General features: G+C 44.3%; 1 protein-coding gene across 1 annotated transcript in view; it reads left to right on the top strand.

Annotated features, from left to right (window-relative positions):
* LOC308411304 (junction plakoglobin-like) overlaps positions 1–24,764 on the top strand; it is a 123,599-nt gene that overhangs the window by 82,801 nt on the left and 16,034 nt on the right. Inside the window, exons 4-10 of the mRNA XM_080905189.1 lie at positions 173–426; positions 520–758; positions 9,845–10,046; positions 10,142–10,286; positions 10,370–10,473; positions 11,260–11,379; positions 14,273–14,491. Coding sequence (XP_080761315.1) covers positions 173–426; positions 520–758; positions 9,845–10,046; positions 10,142–10,286; positions 10,370–10,473; positions 11,260–11,379; positions 14,273–14,491 — 1,283 coding nt within the window. The remainder of the gene's footprint in view (positions 1–172; positions 427–519; positions 759–9,844; positions 10,047–10,141; positions 10,287–10,369; positions 10,474–11,259; positions 11,380–14,272; positions 14,492–24,764) is intronic.

Raw genomic sequence — 24,764 nt, 5'->3', positions numbered from 1 at the left:
GTGTTCTTGTCACCAAGTTCAAAATGAGCTCATGTTTTTCCTGAAATAAAATGTTGTAGCTTGAGCATTTGATTTGCTTTTTTAAATTCTTCTACTGATGGCATATGGGTTTATGAGATTTGCAGTTTACACACACTGTACCATAACTCTTGTTGCCATCTCCCTCCAACAGATTTAGAAGCTCAGTACTCTCTTACCCGGGCTCAGCGGGTCAGGGCTGCCATGTTTCCAGAGACTCTGGTAGAAGGGGAGGCAGCCATGCCTGTCCAGTCAGATCCCTCACAGCAGAGCAATGTGCAACGACTGGCTGAACCTTCTCGGCTGCTAAAGACAGCTCTCGTCCACCTGATAAACTACCAAGATGATGCTGAACTGGCCACCAGGGCAGTGCCAGAACTCACCAAGTTGTTGGGAGACGAGGATCCGGTACAGAGCTCACACAATCAATTACTAAGGATTAGCTTGTTGAACACCAAGGAAACAGTGTTTTTTTAGATGGCTAGCTTCTTTATTTTCTAGGTTGTCGTGAACAAGGCGGCCATGATTGTCAACCAGCTAACCCGTAAGGAGGCCAGTCTCCGCGTGCTGGTGCAGTCTCCAGCCATGGTGGCATCCGTGGTGTGTGCCATGACGACAACAACTGACATGGAGACGGCACGTTGCACAGCCAGTGTGCTTCACAGCCTATCGCACCAGAGGGAGGGACTGCTGGCCATATTCAAGGCTGGAGGGATACCAGCACTGGTCCGAATGCTAAGGTACAAATACTTAGATTGTTGTTATTAGAATTATGTTCAATGATTTTGCCTTGTCAGCACTTAGGCTAAAACATTATGCCAAACTGCCTTCTATACACCAGAGGCTTTGCTATACTTGGTAGCAGAATCTGGCAAATTGTGTCCTGTTATCTGGACGTAGTGATTATGCTCATTGTCAACGTGGTTTGGCAACGTTACCTTGAATCTAAACCTTGTACATCTGTTGCAAGCAGGACTTTAAAGTATTGAACATTTCAGTGCTTGAAATATGTTTTAAGGGCTTTGCAGAAAAAATGGCTGGGAATGACGTTCATGAAATGAAGTACATAAAGATGAAATAATAATGAACATTTCTAGTACTATAATTGATACAAATAAAAAATAACAATTTGTACAATTATAAATAAGGCAAGCATATGGCAACTTAAAATACTTACATACTGAAAAGCAAAACACAGAGGAAGGCCATTACAAATGCTCTAAATATGAATCTTTGACTTATTAATGTCCAGTCCAAGATGTAAAAAAAAACCCAAACAAACTGCTGGTCATTTTGAATACAGCACTTACTAAGAATGCAACCACCAACTTTCTTTTACACTTTTCACTGATTGTCTATTTGTCTCTAAACAGAAAATAGTTAAGAAAAAGGCAACATCAATGCTAAACCCCAACACCGTACAAAATATGGGACAGCCAGGAGCAAGGAAAGAAAAAACTAAGGAAAAACAAAGCTCAGACACACACATGCATGAGGAATGGGGGAGGCCAGAGCAAAGAACTCAGACAAACTGAGGGAATAAATAAACAAACTGATGAGGGCAACAGGAGAGGACATTTGTACCTAACTGGGATGTAAAATTAAATAAAAAGCACAAGAGACAAAGGTCTAACAAAATAAAACAGGAAGTAAGTGAACTTGGAACAGTAATGTGGACTTGAGAACAAAGGTAGAGCAGGCATGCACACGTTCGGACAACAATGTTAATTGTACTAGACCGTCCTTTCTGTAGAAATACAAGTAAAGTTTTCTGGCAGAAATCAGACGTCTAGATGTTTGAAAGGCTGACAAAGTCCACACACAGCCAGGTCCTGTACTGTACTGTCATTTGAAAGACTGAGGTTTGTGTCTTTTATGAAACTATTGAAATATAATTGCTAGATTCATTTGAGTGGTTTTCATTTAATTACATTTAGCTAGACAGCAGAAATATCTGCTCAAGTTAAATATTCAGTTTAACATTATCCACCTTAACGTGGCTATGGTTATGGGAAGATCAGTCACTGTGCAACCGCAGTGAGAGCTTGGTCCCCATTTAGGCAATACGTTGGACCCATTCCACCCATTCACAACAACAGTCACCTCTAGCTGAACCAGGTTTAGGGAGGGGCAGCCATCTGCCGCTACCGGTTCAGGGTAATTGGAAGAAGGCAGATTAAAGCTCTGACTGTTGAGGAGAGTCAGAGATTAATTATAATTAAGTATTAAGCATTAAATACAGAGTGGTGTATAAATACAAAGTGAAAAACAACACTCGGTGCATCATGGAAAGCTCACAGCAGCTTAAACCTATTGCACCAAAATTAACGGTGATTCACGGTCCACTGATCTGCTCCTAAACTATATGCTTTATCAAAAATGATAGTTTTAAGCCTAATCATAAAAGAAGAAAGGGTCCCTGTCTTCCAAATCCAAACTGGAAGCTGGTTCGGCAGAAGAGGGACTCTAAAGCTGAAGGCTCTGCCTCCCATTCGATATTTACAGTAAATATGCTAGGAACCACAAGTGAACAGCAGTCTGAGAGCAAAGTGCTCTATTGGAGTGTTATGGCACTATGAGGTCTTTAAAATAAGCATGGGAGGAACAGGGGAAGAACACATGCTGCTAGTGATTTCACTATGAGCTAAGTTTTTGTAGCAAATCCCTAATGACAAAGTTAGTATTATGATTCAGCAGGGTGTAGAAGATTATTCCATGAAATGAGTTATTATAAAAGGAAAAAAATAGATAAGCTACACAAAAAAACTTTTGGCCAGTGGAACAGGAACAGGAAATAATACCACACCACAGAGAGAGCCAACACCAAGTAGGGGCGGAACCACCAATTCCTGTGGTTTGGCATCATCAGTTGGAGACCTCCAGCTTGCAATGGGGCATTTTGCTGCTGAGTGTAATACAGCGGGAATGAGAAACAATTGTTCCAAGTCGGATGCCAAGATTCTCAGGTGAAAAAGGGTAGAGTGCTAACGTCAAGGCAGAAATGAGTTGCTGCCCCAAACGAAGGAATTCAAGTATCTCGGGTTCTTGTTTACGTGCAAGGTGCAAGTGAAGCGGGAGACCGACAAATGAGTTGTTGTGGCATCAGCAGTGATGGACCTCTGTATCGCTCTGTGGAAATGAAGAGAGAGCTGAGTGTGGAAGTGCCCTGTTTTACTTAGGGTCACAAGCCCTGGGTAGTAAGAATAAGATTGCAGATACAAACGGCAGAAGTAAGTATATATACACTTTAATAATGAAGTGCATTCATGAATAATATAAAGTTTGCGAAAAATTGTTTCCAGGGGTTAAAGGGATAGTACTTATTTAAAAGTCCTTAGAGTACTTATATGCTTAAGATTTTCTCCACCTTCTTTACATTTTTATATGTGAGTGTTTACTGCATGTTGCCTCCTTGATATAGATACCCTGTAGCCCATATCCTCTTTACCAACATACCCAGTGGAACAAGGAGCTTAACAAAGTTTATCAACAGACAATTGTAGCAGATGTTGCTAACAGGCTAGCAGTACTGATTATGGGAACTATTCCAACCTTCAGGAAGGGCTGCTAAATAATTCCATACACTCAGGCTTAACAGAAGAGGATATTTCACACTCATAATTGATGTGGGAGCTTAATTTGTACAGAAAATGAAAGAAAATTGAATTTAAAGAAGAGAAAATGAAAAAGAGCTTGACAGAGAGAGCCCTGTTTGGTGCATCAATGCTATCAACATGCAGATTTCCTTTCTATGTCCTCTTTACTTCTGCCTTTTAATACAAACTCAACCAACATTACCCTCGCTCCATTCTTTCCCATGCAAATCTGACCTATTCATATGTATTATATAAGTTTTTCAAAAACTATTTTAGATATTTTGGACAGTATTGTGATCCACGATAAAATAGCATGCATTATTTTCAAGCTAACTTTTGATTCATCTTTTACACATGTTTATTACATTTTTAGCATTAACAACATATTTTTTTAGGTGTTTTGCACGAGTGTTTCCAGGTCATCATCACATTTCTTGAACCTTTCTTTGATCAATGATTGTATTAAATAGAAATAATAATAATAATAATAAAATAATAATTACACACTTTTAAAGTTTGCTTTAATATGTTATTAATGTGTTATTGAATAGAAGCAGGCAGTTTTGCATTTTGCAGCGCTGACTCCTGCTTATTACCCAGAAACTGCCAAACATACATAATTGCATTTAACAAGCCTGAACAATAAACACAATATTTACATCATTGATTTTAAGCAAAGCAGAATGCTGGAAACCTAAGTTAGGATTAATTTAATCACTTTATTATTATGCTAAAACATCAGCAAATGTAACCTCATTATTATGAGGCTATTACCATTTAAAGCCTTCTTACAAAAAAACAAAGAAAAGAAAAGTCTAATGCACAGATATTACCTTTTTATTGCTAGCAGGTTATCATATTGTTACCAATGTATTCTGCAACTATTACTAACTGGTTTTGCCTCATTGCCGAAGCTTTTTTCCACATTATTACCCCGTGTTGTTGGACCCTTTTTGTCCAATTAAATTAATTTCAGACTAGCAACTGCAAAAACGTCTGCTTGAGCAAAGCGGCCATACTGTCATGGTCCTGGGTCGTGTGACCCAGTGTGTTATGCTTAACCTATTTTGATGTTTATTGTTTGCTTAGGTTCTTTAAGGTAGTCCAGCCCTTTTTGTAATTATGTTACCCTTGCATTACGTCTCCCTTGCCCTTCGTGTGTTTATGTCTGTGTGTCTTGTACTGTCAAGTTCATGCTGTCAGTTATGTCACCTCCCCCTGTACTACGTCTCCCCGGTTCATGTCTCATGTTTCTTGTTTTACTTTGAAGGCCTGCATTCACTGTCTGTGTATTCAGTTTCACTCCTCCTGTCCTGTCGTTAAGTTCATGTGTGTCAGCTGCGTTCCCATGTGTGGCCACTTCCCCTGATCATCCCTCATGTGTATTTAGTCTCTGTGTTTCTTACAGTCTGTGTCGCGTCGTCTGTGTTATCTCCCCTACCCCTTGTCATAGTTCCCCAGCCTTAACTAGTCCTAGTTTGTACTTTGTTTAGCCATAGTTTTCCCAGTCTATGTTCAGGTTTTCCCTCAGCCTTGTTCCTTAAGTTTTCGGCCCTAAATAAAGGCTCGCCTTCTGTTAAGTCCGGTTTTGTGTCCTCACCTCTGTTTGCTCTTGGGTCCTCCACTCACTCCACACGGTCTGCCCTGGCGGTCCGTGACAGTACGACGCGACCAGTATGGACCCAGCGACACAGAGAAGGGAGGTCGTTCAGGCAGTGGAAGCACTATGCTGTCAGTGGATGCAGCGTTCCGGGGAGGAGGATACGGAGGAGTTGCTTCACCCATTGCGGGTGAGCGTAACCGTGTTCCCCTGGCTATGGGAGGCGCTACCCCCCCTGATTTCTGGTTACCTCCGCACCATCCTCCAACCCCATCCTCAGGAGCAGGCGCCCAGCGCACGGGCTGCGTCACCACCGTTCCGCTGTCACGCAACTTCCCCATCACCGCCTCCACCATCTTGCGGCTCCGGGGTGATTAAGGTTGGCTCACTGAGACTCGGGCGCAACCTGGGGTCGCTACCATCCATTCCTTCGTACACGAGCCGCTCACCCTCGCCGTTTCGTTCGGACTTCGCTTCTCCAGCCTCCTTTCTGGCACGGATGTGGTCGGAGGATGAGGAGCCAGCCGTCACAGCTATCAATGTTGTGTCAACAGTCGCTGCTAGGAGGAAGCGGCGCCCTCGTCGCCGCCGCACGTCAGCGCAGCCAGAGTCCGGGGTGTCGTCAGAGCAGTCGCCTGGGCTGGAACCGCTGGCCGAAGTCGCCTCCGAGTCCGTGTCAGCAGTGATTTTCGGCTCTGAGGAGATGTCCCCACAAATCACTGCCCAGGACATTGCTGAACGGGAGCAGGTGGTTCTCGCGGAGCTGGAGGAGAAGCTCCGGTGGAAGCCGTGGCTGACCCCCGACTATGAGCAAGTCTTTCGGGGAACGCGCCTGGCTCTTGGGGGCCCGCGGAGCTGCCAGGGCCTGCCCCCTTTCACTTCCCCTGCAACCGGAGCTTCCGTCACCGCGTCGCCTTCAGGGAAGAGGCGACGGCGACGTCACCGTGGCGCCGCTCGGCAGCTGGAGGTTGGGGAGGGTCTCGTTTCATCTCGTGCCCCTTCCGAAATGGAGGTGAGTGACTGTGCTTTTGCTCCACGTGTCTTTTCCATGGGCGAGATTATGCCCACTACTGAACTGCTGCCTTGCGGGCTCAGCCATAAGAGAGGCGATCGTATCAAAGAGCCAGAGTCCGTGCAAACATCTGTTTTACCGGCCAAGACTAAAGAGACTGTAAATGGACCAGCTGATAGTAATACTACGAGCAGCACGACTGAAATTAAACAGCTAGAGAGGCCCCCCAAGGGTTGTAGAGTGTCTCAACATGAATGTTTAGCGTTTCCATGTGTGACCTGTGTTAACCACCACTCAATCACTGATGATGAGTCTGGGGGCATTCTTGTTGCTGGAAATGTGAGCAACACTGAGCGTGAACCATTAAGTGGGGTTTCCAGGAATTTTGATGTAGAAGCTCTTCATGTGGCCGTACAAGCGCCAACAGAAACCCTGCCAGTGTCATGTAGCGAGGATGGCAGGGCTGTGTCTACCTGTTCTGAGGGAGCAGATAAGGAAATTCGATACCATGTTAATGATTTAGAGAAACCAGAGACTGTTTCCTGTGTGGCTTATATAACTGAGCCTTTTGACTCCCAGTTGAATGCGTCTGAGAATTGTGACCATGAACCCACTCTAGTTGGTGAGGACGCCACTGTGAATTCTAGGCATGGGAACTTAGACCCAGTAATTAACCCTCCTCCATTCCGTGAGGGCAGGGCACCTGTTTCCACCTCTGCCAGGAATAATTCAGTCCAGGACCTGAGACCAGGTGGCGAACTGATAAACAGTGAGTACATGGGCACGTTAGCCAAGAAGGTGTATTGTGTGTCTGAACATGCTCGGCCTGAGACAGTCATGACTCATGCTAGAGGGTCTATGGATAACCTGGACTGTGTTCTGGATGCTGTGAGAGATGAGCAAACTGTGTTAGCTGACCTGACTTTTTCCCTGAGCGACACTCTGTCGAAGTCATGTTATGAGTCAGAAGAAACTGTGTTTAGCTCCACAGCGAGGGCAGCCAAGGGCAGCAGAAGCCACGTTAATGGCTTAAAAGGACAAGGTTCTGTTTCAGGTGTTGCTCCCTCAGCCACACCCCATGAAGCTAATGTTCCCAAGGCTGAGATTGAAGTGCAGTCTACTTTGGTTTTCTGTGACATGACGAATAACATTGTATGTGTTACTGATCTTGACACTGGAAACGTACCCCTAGGCAATATTTCCACTAGCAGCCATGTGAATGTCGTCCATGTGACCAAGTTTTCTCACATCAAGCCTGAGACAATGAACTCTGAGTTTAAAGATTCTAAGACTGTTGACTCAGGAGACATCGTGTTCTCAGAGTCTAACGCCGGTACTGTGAACATTAAAAGCGTTCACTTTCTTGACCCCTGTTTGAAGATTGCGGGTGCTAAGGACAGTTCTTCACCTGCCCTCTCAGAGCGTGGAGTTATGTCCCAGCGGTCTGTTTCGCCACAGGCTTCAGCCCGGCTACCTGCTCAGCTTCCAGGCCGGCACCCCGCAGCGACTCCGCTGCTTCCTGCCACGTCAGCTGGGGGTTCAGGAGAACCGCACCAGCCCCATGCCACGTCAGCTGGAGGGCCCGAGGAGCCCATCCGGCCTCACGCCACGTCGGCTGGAGGGCCCGAGGAGCCCATCCGGCCTCACGCCACGTCGGCTGGAGGGCCCGAGGAGCCCATCCGGCCTCAAGCCACGTCAGCTGGAGGGCCCGAGGAGCCCGTCCAGCAACCTTCCTTGTCAGCTGGGGGTTCAGGAGAACCGCACCAGCCTCATGCCACGTCAGCTGGAGGGCCCGAGGAGCCCGTCCGCTTCTGCTTCTGCTTCGCCTGATCCGGCTTCTGCTCCTGCTTCGCCTGGTCCAGCTTCAGCTCCTGCTTCGCCGTTGCCTGGTCCAACCTCTGCGTCAGCTCCTGCTTCGCCGTCGTCTGGTCCTGCCTCGACTGGTCCTGTGCCCACCGGGCCTCGGCCAGTGCGCCTGACACTGGAGAGCCACCGCTGCCTTCCGCGCGGTCGGCCCCCTGAGCTGCTCCGCCGTCCCCTTCGCCGCCGCCGTTGCCACCCACACGGCTGGCCTCCTGACCGGCTCTGTCACCTGTGGCGCCCGCCTGGTTGGCCCCCCGACCGTATGACCCTTGAACTCTTGTGCCCGCGGGCTCCGGGTCGGCCTCCCGAACCGCACTGCCACTGCCTCTCACATGGACGGCCTCCTGATGGGAGATGGCGTGGCCTGTTGGGTTGCCAACCCCCGGGTCGGCCGCCTGAACTCGTAAACTGTGGGCTGGTGTGTTGCCGCCCTCCGGGCCGACCCCCTGAACTATGTCTGGCCTATTGTCACGTGCTCCAGTGTTTTCTGTTGGCTTTTTTTTTTCTCTTGTTCTGGTCCCTCCGTCCTGGTCCCCCGCCGCCCGCCCGGGCTCGGTGGTCTGTTTCTTTTGGTTTGGGCTGTCTGGAGCCAGCCCTTGGTGGGGGGGTGGTGTCATGGTCCTGGGTCGTGTGACCCAGTGTGTTATTCTTAACCTATTTTGATGTTTATTGTTTGCTTAGGTTCTTTAAGGTAGTCCAGCCCTTTTTGTAATTATGTTACCCTTGCATTACGTCTCCCTTGCCCTTCGTGTGTTTATGTCTGTGTGTCTTGTACTGTCAAGTTCATGCTGTCAGTTATGTCACCTCCCCCTGTACTACGTCTCCCCGGTTCATGTCTCATGTTTCTTGTTTTACTTTGAAGGCCTGCATTCACTGTCTGTGTATTCAGCTCACTCCTCCTGTCCTGTCGTTAAGTTCATGTGTGTCAGCTGCGTTCCCATGTGTGGCCACTTCCCCTGATCATCCCTCATGTGTATTTAGTCTCTGTGTTTCTTACAGTCTGTGTCGCGTCGTCTGTGTTATCTCCCCTACCCCTTGTCATAGTTCCCCAGCCTTAACTAGTCCTAGTTTGTACTTTGTTTAGCCATAGTTTTCCCAGTCTATGTTCAGGTTTTCCCTCAGTTGCTTTGCTGCCTTGTTCCTTAAGTTTTCGGCCCTAAATAAAGGCTCGCCTTCTGTTAAGTCCGGTTTTGTGTCCTCACCTCTGTTTGCTCTTGGGTCCTCCGTGACACATACTTTGTGCTGCTGATGGTTCTGAAGTCTTGGTGGATTTAGATATTTACATTCAACAGTATAAAAACAGATATCAAAGTAGCCATCAGGGCTGTTTTTATATGCATGTACTATAAAGTTAGAACATGCAAGTGTGGCACCTAAAGAACATCATCAGTTAATTTCTAGAAGCTTCTAGAAACAAGGCCTGATACTCAGCAGCCATATTAACACATCTGAGCACCTTTACGCACAGAGTTTTTCGGGACACTACCTTATTTTGCATTTTCATCCAAAAGTGGTATTCTACCATCGTTTTTGCTGTTGCAGAATTCACCAATAGCAGATGCTTCATGAAGGGAGTGGTGCTGCTATCAAGTCATGGACACTGGAAAAAAAGTCTTGAACTCAAGTCTCAGGGATTTCTTTTGAATGAGTTATCTGTGTCTGATAGAAGTCAGTTAAGGTCATAAACTGTCTAATGTGCCTTGAAATCTATTAATTTTATGGGATCTCTATCCTTTTCCATTTTTCATTGTGCAGTTCACCAGTAGAATCAGTCCTATTTTACGGAATTACCACTCTTCACAACCTGCTGCTGCATCAAGAGGGAGCAAAGATGGCTGTGCGTCTTGCTGATGGCCTGCAGAGAATAGTTCCCTTATTGAAAAAGAGCAACCCAAAGTTTTTAGCCATTACTACAGATTGTCTGCAACTCCTGTCCTACGGAAACCAGGAAAGCAAGGTGAGAAGAAGACCCTGGAGCTGGAAAGGAGACTATTGGTCTACTTATTTTCTTTAATACCTAATCAACACTTCCTACTTCCTGTTTCTTGTCAGCTGATTATTCTAGCCAATGGGGGTCCAGAGTGTTTGGTTTTCATCATGAGAAACTATAACTATGAGAAGCTGCTTTGGACGACAAGCCGTGTCCTTAAAGTGCTGTCTGTCTGCCCCAGCAACAAACCAGCTATAGTCGAAGCTGGTATGTAACTACTGCTGAATATACTGTGGGCTTAGCGCAACATGCTACATGTTCTGTAACCATATGTTCACATGTGTGCTCAGGAGGCATGCAGGCTTTGGGGCAGCATCTTACAGGGTCTAGCCAGCGTCTGATCCAGAACTGTCTGTGGACACTCCGTAATCTGTCAGACGCAGCAACCAAACAGGTACAGTGATGACATGAAGTCACTCGTGTGTATGTAAAGATAAAGAAGCCAAAACAAATGATCGCTGGTCATTAGTTATACTGATGACTTTATATAAGCTGGTTCATGCAATATCAAGCGCATAGACAAAATATCCCATCAACACATCCCCTTAAAACCCAGAACCCTAAATGGTGCAATCTTGGCCTTGTGGATGATTTTCATTTTTTACAAAATCCTAACGGTAACTTCTAGATATGCAACACTTTGAGTGCTCAGAATAGAAAAGGTATGTAAGTATCATTTCATTTGCAAGTCACTTCAGTTAGTGCAGTTCAACAGTTGCTCTTAACTTGCTAGCTATGACATTCACACCACTGACACACAATCCTCAAGCACCATGTAATAAATTTCCATCAAAATATCAGTTAGCAAACTAGCTCATTCAGCGGATTGGAACAGGAAAAGTACTTTGATGTTCCACAATTGCCTTCACAACTGCTTCATGGAGCAATAATCATGATGATCAACAATTAGGAGAAAAATAATCCATTTGGATTTTCAGAATATACTAAATATGACATGAGAAGGAGGAGAAGATTACTATATTTATATAAGTTTTAATAACATCACGACTGTCAACTGATGCCTAGAAAAAAACCTAGTGATACTTGTTTGGTTAGACATCCTGCTCCATAAAATGTATAGAAATGTATTTATCCCAGGACATTTTGTACTTTAACTTTGTTCCAATACATCTCTGCTGTGATTGATCCTTTCTTTATCTCTATTGGTTCTGCTCTGTAGGAGGGATTAGATGGTCTGCTGCAGATACTGGTCACTCAGCTGGGCTCAGATGATGTGAACATGTTAACCTGTGCCACCGGCATTCTGTCCAACCTGACATGCAATAACTCACGCAACAAGGTAACCATGATGAGATGGCAGACACACAACTTTCAAGACTACATGGAACTAACATGTAAACAAGTACAATTTTAATGTCTTAAGGTACACAAACACTCACATACACATCCAGTATGTTGGCCTGTCCAGATTGTAAGCTGGACAGGCTCTAGCCCTAACGCAACGCTGAACTGGAGTAAAAGAAAAATCTATGATGTCACCATTTCTGTCAGGAGTACTTTCCACCACTTACAAGTGTTGTAACAGTAAAGGATTTCTAGAACGCTGCAAGTTCCAACAAAAAGGTGCGATCCTGTGTAAAATGTAAATAAAAACAGAATGCATGAACTCATATTTTTTATTATAACCACAACACAGAAAACATATCAAATGTTTAAACTGGGACATTTCACTATTTCTTAAAAAGTATTGGCTAATTTTGAATTTGATGGCAACAACATCTCTCAAAAGTTGGGACAGGGCAACAAAAGACTGGGGTGGTAAGAAACAGCAAGAAAAATGTTTTGAAAATAATTATGTTATTTGAGAAGAGGTTAGTAACACAAGTGTAAACCAATAAATAAAAATGTGCAGCGTTTTCCCTTCCCACTGTTGCCAAAGCGCTAGCTCATAGGCAGAGATGGGAAGTAGCAAAGTACAAATACTTTATACTTAACTGTACAGATACCTGAAAACTGTATCTGTAATTTACTTGAGTAGTTTTTTCCTGGCTACTTTTTACTTTTACTTCCTACATTTTTAAACAAATATCTGCACTTTCTACTTCTTACATTTTCAAAACAGGCTTGTTACTTTTGCTTTAGCACATTTGGGGAAAGTTATTATTTTGTTACTGTGAGCCTCCAAACATCAACACGATTTAGGACTAAACAGATGAAGAGCAATTCAGTTTGTTTATTAATCACCAGAGGATGTCACACAAAAAGAGATGGTGTGTGCTAAAGTCATGGGTTAAAAGTGGTGGGTTTTGTTTTTTTTTTGCCACAACACCAGAATGTGGTACTTCGGCATCTAGCAAGTCCAACTAAAGAGGAGTGATCATAAAGGGAGTGACTTTTTTGCAATGTTTCTATCAGCTCAACAGACATCAGCAAACACACAAACTGTCTTTAAGTAAATAAAAGTACGTGTGACTGGTGCACAGTGGCTGTGGTTTCATGAGTCAGAGTGAGGTTACATCAAATATAGGAGAGATTCATATGAATTTGATGATCCTTAGATCCACTGACTAATTCCACCTTCATACCAACTTTATACCATCTGGGAAAAAGACATCATAAACAGCGTAGTGTCAGTATAGAGGATGGAAATCACCCAGGAGAACTCGTGAAACATCTGCTGACATCTTGTTGAATTCAGTTCCCATCTGATATTATTTAATTTTATTTTATTTAATGTTAATATAGCACAAGGTTCAGTTAGCTTTGCACAAAAATGTCTCCAAATGTCTTTGAGTACATTTCAGAGCCTCTACTTTGTAACTTTTACTTGAGTATTCTTACTTCAGTACAGAATATCTGTACCTTTTCCAACTCTGCTAATAGTGGCTTATATGATTGTTAGAGTTTTCTCTATTTTCTTTGTGTTGTTGTAGGGTCTATCGTACAATATGAAGCACCTTGAGGCAACTGTTGTGATTTGGTGCTGTATAAATGAGTGAATTGAATTGGATAGGCTGTCCACACTAGTCTACACTAGTGTGGACAGCCTATCCAATTCAATTCACTTATTAAACAAGACTACTCTTGTTTAACAGAAGTTTAACAGAAGTTACCAACTGGCTCTCTAGGAATGATCTTGTTTTAAACACCAACAACATTGAGACCATGGTTGTAGCTCCTCCTGAAATATATCTTAGAAACATTCAGGCTCTTGCTTTTGTTTGTTCAACTAAGTTCAGCATTCGAAGTCTTGGTGTAATACGACTCACATCTTTCAGTTAGGAACATTTCTAAGTTGTGACATATGGTCTCATCAGCCAACCTGGAAAAAATTATCCATGCATTTATGTCATTGCATTTAAATAATGGTAATGCCCGGCTTGGACTAATCGTTTCTTTCACGCCTTCAAGCTATAGAAAGTGCTGCAGCCAGACTATTAACACGTTGTAGCAAGCTCACATTACTTCTTTTTTATATTCTTTACACTGGCTCCAAATAGTTTTTAGGATTTGTTTTAAAATTCAGTATACAGAACAAGCTCCAGATTTCATTTCTCAACTTCTTAAAAAAGACACTGCTGTCTTTGTTCACAGGCTCAGAGTTTATTAGTTGTTCTCCGTATTGTGGGGCGGCGCAATGATTGGTGATTAGCACTGTTACCTCACAGTAGGAAGGTTCTGAGTTCCAACATTAGACCAGGGTCTTTCTGTGTGGAGTTTGCATGTTCTCCCTGTGTTTGCGTGGGTTGATCTCTCCGGATACTCCGGCTTCCTCCCACAGTCCACAGACATGCAGTCAAGTTTTAAAATACACAAAACACACTGCTGGCAAATATCATTTTCTAAATGAGCAGAAGCTTGTGCATATTGTACAATATACACAAGCTTAGGTGCGATGTTCTGGGCTTTTATAAATCCATTTTTACGCATGCTGGCGTAGTATGAAGACATACTACTATGAATATTTCCTGAAATTCTTAAGTTCTTATTGCCAACCAAAGTCATTAAAAATATCAGATTAAATAAACGGCCAACAGATTTTATTTGTTCATGTGTGATTGTGTCACAGTGGTCATGAACACCTCAGCTGTGTACACATTTCAATTCTAAAGAACGTCAGTTTAACAAAGCGATGTAACTTAATGTTTACTTGTCTTTGTTTTGATGTGTGGATTCACATTTGTATTTCATGGTGAAAAACCCAGATTTCTGTTCCCCATGTGTTCCTACAGACGCTGGTGACTCAGTATGGTGGAGTGGAGGCATTGATCCATGCTGTGCTTCGTGCTGGCGAGAAGGAGGATGTTGCTGAACCTGCGGTCTGCGCCCTGCGGCATCTCACCTCCCGCCACCAAGATGCCGAGCTAGCCCAGAATGCCGTGCGTCTGCACTATGGTGTCCCAGCTATTGTTAAACTACTGGGCCAGCCCCACTACTGGCCTGTAGTAAAGGTAAGGACAGACAGTGATGTATACTATTAGAGATAACATGCATTGGAGCTGGTAACTAAATTAGCCTCTGTGGGTCAAAAGAATTGGAAGAAAGGAAAGAAAAGGACGGGAACAGAAAGGAAAAGAGAAAAGCACCTTTGATACTTAACCAACCCTTCATTGGTCCAGCTTTCCATTCATAAAACTTCATGTTACTGCATATGTTGAACGCATTCATGATGTTCAACATATTAAAACGGAAGCCAGCCTGAGGCAGGTAAGCCAAGGGTATTGCAGTGTCTCCTCAGCATAGCAGAAAATGCAACAGCTTCCTTCCTTTTTGGATTTATATGTGCCGTGTCTTTTTGTATCAACAGTCCCTTGCACCATTGTCCTCTGGAGAGCTGCACTACATATCTTTATGAGAGGTTTACACAGGGTCCTTCTCCACCCCTAGTAATGACCTTTATCCCAACACAAAAAACTACCTTTACTCCTGGATATGGGCCAAACATGCTTTGGCCCATGCTTGCTTGTGGTTTCCTCTGGTATAAAGAAGTAGAATGGCAAGCACAGCTTTTAGCTTTCAACATAGTCTTTTACAGAACATATTCCCAGTTTGTATTCAGGAGTCACCCCCTCTACTTTTAAGATTAGGCTTAAAACTTTCCTGTTTGATAAAGCTTATAGTAAGGATTGGATCACGTGACCCTGAGCCATGCATTAATTAGCTGCAATAGGCCTAGGCTGCTGGGGGCTTTCCATGATGCTGGAGCGTTTCTTCTTCACCTCTTTTCACTCTCAGTTTATACATCACTCTGCATTTCATCATTAGTTAACTTTCATCTCTGGCTCTCTTCCCCAGTGTTTTTTTTTTTCGCTGTTTCCCTCCCCTTAACCTCATTCCAGAGTCTAGTTCTTCCAGAAATTGCTTCCCATTGTTGCCAAATGCTTGCTCCTAAGCTACAGGAGGTAGAGCAGGTCCCAGCTGGTAATGGTAAAACCATCATATTTTACATTTTGGCCAGTGGACCTTTGTGGAAGAAGCTGAAGCATCAGTACATCAGTATATGTTGACAAGTTCACTGTGCTTTTAATTGCTTCTGGAAAAGTTCAACCTGTGAGACCCAAAGGCAAGCAGAGGAAATTACTTTTCCAAGTCATTATGCAAGAAGATGGAGCAGGATTGATACATAAATGAAGTCTGGAGGGAATAATGGACAATGTGGGTAAGAATGTTGTTGTAGAAAGCTAGTTGGCCCTTCATCTGATCATTTAAACCCTGGAGAAATACTCCTTGTAATGCATTATCTGGCCAGCTCGCTGTGGCGGCCACAGTTTGAAACTTAACTAAGAACTCAGCTATGCTGCGGATGCCCTGGCATAGATCAAACAATCTTTTAGCTAAACTGCCCTCAGATATAGGTGAGCAAATTTCTTTCTCAGCTCATTCATATGGGAAGGTAGAAATGGAATGATAAATGAAAAAACCTCAGCCCACGCCAGCGCTTTCCCCCTGATTGCATTGGACAGCTTAGTGGCATCATTAGGGAAAGAGCAGGACGAGCAACCCAAAGCTAGCGCACATTGTAACAAAAAACCCCAGCTAGGTGAGTTCTCCAACTCCTTTTAGATTTCCCGTAGCCTGTGGGTTCGCATCAGCAGCAGGAAACAGGTGAATAGCAATAGGTTGCAGACCAGCTCCTGAAATCTGAGTAATGAGCAGAACATGCTACGTTCAGTACGTTCAGTTTGGTGGGTGTGTGGGTGTGCAAAGAGTCTGACAGTTTAGTGGCCCGGCTCAGTTTAAAATGTGTAACAGACTACGAGTCACTGGTACCTCTCGTTAACAAACACAGCTTGGACAATGTGCCACTATGGTACCAACATCTTCTCATGAGGCTCCTGGGATTCAGTCCAGTATTGGAGCATGTCCTGGGAAATACTCTTATCATTGCAGACACCCTGTCACATAGCCCGTAGCTAACACTTTCACAGAGACTGGAACACACAGTGATGTGGCATGCTATGTTGCTAGTGGTAGATTCCTGTGTCCACCAGCAAATCAGAATGGCAACAGAGCCAACACGGAACTGCAGTCTTTCATGAAACTCCCCAAAACAGCATAGACTTAACACATAAGCAAAGTACTGTCATATACTGGGTTGCCTGAGTCGAGCGGGTGGGCGTTGCGGCTTTACGTCACCATGACATGCTTTGCGGCAGGGCTGTCTATGTGCAGTTCTTCTCTTAGCTGCCACACCCATTGTTGTGCTGTTATAACCTATGCTGGATACACCTTCAATAAAGCAGCATCATAAGAAAGCTACCGAGTGCTCATTCTACATGATGTCAGAAGTGACCCGGACCATCGCCGGAATAACGCCATAAGGGAGAAAACAACAGAATGGCTAAGTTTAATCCCCCGTCAAGCTTCCCTTTCGATAAGCCGACGGAATGGCCCGACTGGAAACAGCGTTTCGAGCGCTACAGGATCGCAACGAAACTCCACAAAGACGAAGGACAAGTACAGGTGAGCTGCCTAATCTATGTGATGGGAAATGAAGCAGAGAACATTTACAAGTCACTCACCTTCGCCGCCGATGAAAGACGTGACGACTTCGCTGTCGTAATGAGGAAGTTCGACGAGTATTTTTTCCCGCAGAGGAACATTATACATGAGAGAGCATGTTTTCACCAGCGTGTCCAGCGGCCAGGTGAAACGGCGGAGAGTTTTATCCGAGCCCTGTATGACCTCTCAGAGCACTGTGAGTTTGGTGCATGTAAAGAGGAAAATATCCGCGATCGTATTGTGGTCGGGATACAAGACAAGGACCTCTCCCGCAGGCTACAGCTGATGAAGGACCTCACGTTGGCGCAAACGACCCAGATTGTCAGACAGTCAGAGGAGGTCGCAGCGCAGGTCAGCTTGCAGGGAGATGCGGGAGGCTCAGTACAGGAGGAGAGCTGTTATGTCTCGGCTACTTCAAATTCAAATTTTATTTGTCACGTACACAGTCATACACAGTACGATATGTAGTGAAATGCTTGGACAACTGCTCATGACCTACTTAAAGGCCACAATAAGTTATGAAGGCAAAGACTACCTATCCAAGGTGTATGTGGTTCGTGGACGCAGAGTTAGCAACCTTCTCAGCCGCTCCTTGTCAGTGCAGATGAACCTGGTGAGAAGAATTGATGAAGCAACGATCACACCCACCAGGAACCAACCACTTTACGGTGAACACGGAACACTAAAAACTGAGCCAGTCAAAATTCAGTTAAGGGACGATGCTGTGCCATACGCAGTGTATACGGCACGCCGTGTGCCTTTCCCCATGCTGCAGAAAGTGAAGGAGGAACTACAAAGAATGGTGTCATTGAGAGGGTGACCCAACCTACCGAATGGTGTGCCCCAATGGTGCCTGTCTTGAAGAAGAACACAGCAAGGGCCAGGATCTGCGTCGATCTGACAAAACTGAATAAGTCTGTCAAAAGAGAGCGCTATATCTTGCCTACCCCTGAGGCAACCATGTCCAGGTTGAGTGGGGCAACGGTCTTCTCCTCGCTGGATGCAGCCAGTGGATTTTGGCAGCTCCCATTGCATCACGAGAGTTGCAAACTAACGACATTCATCATGCCATTTGGCAGGTATTGCCAAATAGGCTGCCCTTTGGGATAACAAGTGCACCAGAGATCTTTCAGCGAAAGATGTTGGAGACCTTAGAGGGGCTAGAAGGTGTGGAGGTCTTTATGGATGACATCCTGGTCTATGGGGCCACCATGGAACAACACGACACCCGACTTGAGAAGGTGCTGCAGCGCATTGAGTTAGCCGGATTGAAGCTCTCAAGGAGAGAAGTGCTCCTTCAGACAGAGCCAGCTTCGCTTCCTAGGGCACCTGATCGACTATTCTGGGGTCAGGCCAGACCCTAAGAAAGTGAACGCCATTCTTCAGCTGCCGTCACCAGAAAATGTGCAAGAGCTTAAACGGATCCTAGGAATGGTTAATTACCTGGGCAGATATATTCCTGCTCTTGCCACAGTATGCCAGCCACTGTACGAGTTGCTTAAAAGCAAAAACAGTTGGACCTGGGATCACCCACAGCAGGCAGCCTTCGAGAACATAAAGAGAGCGCTTACATCAGCACCTGTTCTTGCCTTCTATGACGTCAACAGACTCACAGCCGTATCTGCCGATGCCAGTAGCTACGGGCTTGGGGCTGTGCTGCTTCAGCTTCATGGTGCAGAGTGGAAACCTGTTGCCTACTGCTCTAGACGCCTCACGGAGGCTGAAACACGCTACGCACAAATCGAAAAGGAGTGTTTGGCAAGTGTTTGGGCCTGTGAGAAGTTTGATAAGTATCTATGTGGCTTAGATCGCTTCAGGCTTGAGACCGACCATAGACCTTTGGTGCCCCTGGTCAATAGCCGGGACCTTGACAATGTTCCATTGAGGTGTCAACGCCTCCTGATGAGGCTCATGAGGTACAAGCCGGAGGCCGTCTATGTCCCTGGCAAAACGCTTGTCATCGCCGATACGTTGTCAAGGAGTCCACAGACTCGGGCTGAGGATGACACTAGCACTCACAGTGAAGTGGACTGCTACATAGCCACCGTGTTACAGGGCATTCCAGCGTCCCCAAGCCGAATGGAAAGCATTAAAGCAGCCACTGCAACGGATGTTGAACTACAGACTGTCATTACGTACATACGCAGGGGTTGGCCTGCATACGGAGCTAGTGTGCCATTGAACATTAAAGCGTACATGAAAGTGAAAAACGAGCTATTAGAGGCTGACGGCCTGGTTATACGAGGCTGCAGAATTGTCATTCCAAAGTCACAGAGTACAGCCATTCTACACAAACTACATGAAGGGCACCAAGGCCTCGCCAAGTGCAGGGATAGGGCTAATTCATCTGTGTGGTGGCCGGGGCTCTCCACTGAGCTAAAGAATGCAGTGCTGCAGTGCCACACATGTCTGGCACAGAGGCCAACACAGACAAGGGAGCCGCTCATCTCCACACCTTTGCCGGATCGTCCATGGCAAAGGATAGCCCTGGATCTCTGTGAGCACAAGCGGAATAATTACCTTGTTGTGTCGGACTACTACTCACGTTTTCTGGAAATACTGCACCTACCAGTGGCCAAGTTGTTCAGAAACTGAAGTCGACCTTTGCTAGGTTTGGGATCCCTGACGAGGTGGTGAGTGACAATGGCCCTCAGTTCTCCAGCTCTGAGTTCCAGGCCTTCGCGAGAGAGATGGATTTTGCCCACAGAATGTCTAGTCCCCACCACCCACAGGGAAATGGTCACGCGGAGAGGGCAGTACAGACTGCAAAGAAAATCCTCTGGCACAATGACCCACTGATAGTACTAATGTGCTTTAGGTCTACTCCCTATACCACTACAGGCTTCAGCCCAGCGGAACTTATTATGGGGAGGAAGATCAGGACAACCCTGCCTACCTTGAAGAAGAATCTTCAACCTAAATGGCCCAACAAAAGAGAGGTTAAACGAAGGGATGCTGGTCAGAAGGCCAAGCAGGCGTTCTACTACGACCGCCGCCATGGTACTAAGCCCCTACCTCCACTCCATCCAGGGGATGCTGTCCTAACTAAGCTGGACCAGGAGAAGGCTTGGGCAATGCCAGCCATCATCTCCTAGGAGAGCGTCTCTCCGACATCCTATCTCGTTGCCACACCCCAAGGTGCGGTGCTGCGATGGAACCGCCGCCATCTTCGCCTCGAACCATCTCCACGGGCTATGCCACAGCCCCTTCCAACACCCACTGTGGACACTGAGGAGCTGCCTTCTCAGTGCGCTGGTGTGTCCACTCCAGAGACCCCACCTTTGGCCCCTAGTCTGGCCCCAACGCTTGCACCCACTCACGGCGACGTACCGGATCAGTTACGCAGGAGGTGCGGCCGGGTACGCAAGCCAGTCAACAGGCTGGATCTGTAGACACTGGGGTAATGGGAGAGAAGGAAGGACTGGGGAGTGGGAATGCTGTATTGTTGCTGTTTTGCACTTGTGTTTTGAGCTGCAACCAATACTGCTGCTACCTGGTTGAGTTAATTACCTTAAAGGTTTACCATGTTTAATAAGTCCTGTTTTGTGGACACTGCCCTTCAGGCCAACAGTAAGCCAATTGTGCTCGGGTCCTTAAGAGAACCGCCCAGAGGCTATTATAGTGTCACATGTTATCATTGTGTCGTTGCTGTTCTATTTGGGGTTTGTTATTGGAAATAACATGAAAAGGGGGGGAGATGTCATATACTGGGTTGCCTGTGTCGAGCGGGTGGGCGTTGCGGCTTTACGCCACCATGACATGCTTTGCGGCAGGGCTGTCTATGTGCAGTTCTTCTCTTAGCTGCCACACCCATTGTTGTGCTGTTATAACCCATGCTGGATACACGTTCAACAAAGCAGCATCATAAGAAAGCTACCGAGTGCTCATTCTACAAGTACCAGTGGAAGTGAGTGCTTTTGTTTTGTTCAAGTGAAATCAGAGCCGTCCGAATGTGATGGACATGTCCTAAGTAGCGCCAAGGTCAGTAGGAGTTGAAATCATTCATCATTTCATGAGACACAATGGCCTGACTAAATGCAGAGACATATCCACGGCCTTATTGAGCAATAGGACTACTCCCTGCTCAACCACAAGTGTTAGCTAGGCACAAGCGAATAGAATAGCTACTTTATTCTCATTTATAACACACACCAGTTAGTGCACATCAGAATGTGATTTTGTGCATTGATTTGCCATCTGAGTAATACAATATAAATAAATTAATCTAAATCTAAAAGTAAAAAATGTAAAAAAGAAATGAAATATATATGTAAGTATATAAAAGGAGGTCATGGTTGATGGCAGCAGTTGTCCCAGAAGAGGGCGTCTCTTCAAGGTCCATCACAACACAGCAAAGGACACTGCTATGTCTGAATTGTCGTCACCTGCAACCTGGGCAGATACTCCAGGCCTGCAGCAACTGATGAGAATACAATGACTGAGACTCTGACAAAACAGCTATATCAGAGACTGTCACTCAGAGTGGGACTTCTATCATGACTAGTGTTGGTCAAGTTACTTGAAAAAAGTAATCAGTAACTAATTACTGATTACTTCCCCCCAAAAGTAATCCTGTTACTTTACTGATTAGTTATTTTCAAAAGTAATTAATTACTTAGTTACTTAGTTACTTTTTAAAAACATGATTTACAACCTGAATAGGTGATAAAGCGATAGATCTTTCAGACCAATTCTATTTTTTCTGCATAATCCATCATACAAATTTTTTTTTGCCATAGTAAACCCTTACTTTACTCGTTACTTGAAAAAAGTAATCAGATTACGCGTTACTGTAACGCGTTACTGCCCATCTCTGATCATGACCCCACTTTATAAACAGCTTGTGATCAGATCTGGATGCCTGTAGACTGGTGCTGCACCTCTGGAATGAGAGAAGCAGAAGGAAGACAAAAGTGAGTTGAAAAATAAAATGTTTTTATTTGTTATTATTTTTTAACCTGTCCTGTCCAGCAAGCAGAATTATGGTCTGAATTCTTTGTAGTGTACACTTTTATTTATTTACTGTATTTTATTATTTATATTATTGTGTAGTGGATAGCAGATGGGGTAAAGGCCAGATTGGCAAAAAATAAGAAGAAAGTGAGAAATAGGAAAAAGAGAGAGAAAAGAATGGAGGTGGGGGGAAAGTCGAGGGTGAAGTAAACAGACATGCTGGGTCTCCATCTGCTGCCTTGTAATAAAGTGCACTCAAATGATATACAGCACCAAAAAGACAAATTATAGAGCGCTACACAAGCAGATATACAATTTTGGTGTGTGTGTGTGTGTGTGTGTGTGTGTGTGTGTGTGTGTGTGTGTGTGTGTGTGTGTGTGTGTGTGTGTGTGTGTGTGTGTGTGTGTGTGAGAGAAAGTATTTGTCATAGAATGTAATATGGACAGGCATACAAGACCACATAACATGCATATCGTTCTCAATGGAATTGCCCGTGCAGTGGGTGCATATTTTTGTGTCTGCAAGACCCATTAGGAGCATCCTTTGTCCTGTATCGTGTATTCTGTGGAGATTTTTGTATTGTATGAGTTGTAAGTTGGGGTTCTAAGTCATTTTGAAAGTACTTAAACATTTGTGTCTAGAAGTTTTGATCTGGATTGATGGAAAGATTTCACTCCCACTTTGTGGTTTGGAGGGAGAATTATTGATTTTTAATAATAACTTATACATTTTGATAACAACTTAGGGGTGCTGAAATTTAAAAACTCTGTTACCCTAGTAGGTATTTCCAAAGTTCAGTTCACTGAGATTCACTGTCTTCACTGTCTAGAAATTTTGGTTTGATCATTTTTGAAACATGTAGCAATCTTTAGATAAGAAATAGGAATGAAAATTTGGTAGTCCATAAAAATGGACTGTAATACTGTACTGCTATGGTAGCCAACGTTTCAAATGGTCAGAGGGCCCGGTGGCGCCAGTGTCCGGCAGCCTCGCCTCTGTCAGTGCGCCCCAGGGCGGCTGTGGCTACAACGTAGCTGCCATCACCAGTGTGTGAATGTGTGTGTGAATGGGTGGATGACTGAATGTAGTGTAAAGTGCTTTGGGGTCCTTAGGGACTGAGTAAAGTGCTATACAAATGCAGGCCATTTACCAAATGCAGGTTTGACAGGTTTGTAAGTGTACACTTTATATAGATATAGATAGATATTTTAAGCCAAAATAAAAGAGAAGAAAAGAGAGATGATGGGAGAGATTAAAGCAAAGAAAAGATGCGAGAGGTAAAGAACAGAGAAGGAGCACAGGAGTGGTAAGAAAAAAGGTTAAGGATGTAAATGACACCCCTCTTTACATAGTGTCAGGTTGAGTTTTTGATAGACATAAGGTAATAGTACTACCACCACCTTTGTAGCTACACCACAAGCAAACACACACATCATGACATACACCTCCCATTACCCACTTCCCTAAAATAGTTCATCTGTGACAACTCCTAGTGGTGCATAATGTCCCTGGGAAGACAGACAGATGGATAAGAGAAAGAGAGACACTAAAAGCTCGAGCAAGAAGGCTGTTTGCTTTGTTTCTTAGTGAGGAAAAGACAAAGGGAAGGATTGATTCTTAAAAAGTGGGAGAGAGAGCACTCATTGTACCAGGGTCCTATTTACTGAAGTAAAAATTGAAAAGAAAGACAATTTAAAAGCCTGCAAGGTGATTCATCAGTGAACAGAGGTGCACAAGAACAACATATTGATAATCCACTTGGTATTTGCAGAGGCCTTTTGCCTGCATAATAATTGCAGTAATCATTCAGTAAACTGGTAACATTGGTAAAACTACCTGTTCAGTTCAGTTTAGTTATTATAAGTATATACATGCACTGTATTTAGCAGGAAGATCTTCACCTTCTTTTAGAATCCTGAATATAACACAGTTCAGTAATGCAACCTCTTCATGTTGCTTCTTTTTGTCTGAACAGCAATAGTATACACAGCATAGCAACATGCATTAGACATTGCTGTGTTGTACTATGTAAGACTACTATTATTCCAATCTAGACTTCCCTGCTGTTTTGAGCTTACATTGTACTTATTGTTTTTCACATAATTGTTTCACTCCACAGGTAGAGCAGGTCATCTACTGATTGGAAGGTTGGTAGTTCGATCCCCGGCTACCCCTAGATATCCCCAAGGATATCCTGCCAAATATCTTGTATAAGTTGTATAGTTTTAATGTTTTATTTGGGAACAGAATGGTGTGTATGTGTAAGTTTGGTGATGGAGTTTTTATTATGAATGAATGATGAATTTTTATGAATTATTATGTCTATTTTTATGCTTAAGGACAACAGATGGAAATTAGCCCTTGGCTATAATCTGGTATGTTTACATTCATGTAATTTTTTTTTTTACATTTATGTTCATTAACATGCACTGTCCTAAATAAATAAATAAATGAATCTATGGGCAAGATACTAACCCCCAGTTGCTCTCTGATGCATCCATTTGAATATGAATGTGTATGAATGGTAGTTAGAAAGCACTTAAAAGCATAGAAGACAGTGCTTGTGTGAATGTGGATGTGGCATGTTGTATAGAGTACTCCAGGAGAGTAGAAAAGCGCTTTATATAAGAATCAGTCCATTTACCATTAAACTGAAACACACACATTTCATCACAAGGTGACTATTTGTGTTTAAAAAAGCTCTATTGTGACTCTGTTTATATTCTCATTGCAGAATCTTTAAGGTTTTTTGTTCTATATATAAATAA

Source organism: Rhamphochromis sp. 'chilingali', assembly GCF_963969265.1.
Source record: "Rhamphochromis sp. 'chilingali' genome assembly, chromosome: 15".
Taxonomy (NCBI): domain Eukaryota; kingdom Metazoa; phylum Chordata; class Actinopteri; order Cichliformes; family Cichlidae; genus Rhamphochromis; species Rhamphochromis sp. 'chilingali'.
The sequence above is the reverse complement of the archived record's forward strand: the minus strand, read 5'-3'. Positions and strand labels throughout refer to the sequence as shown.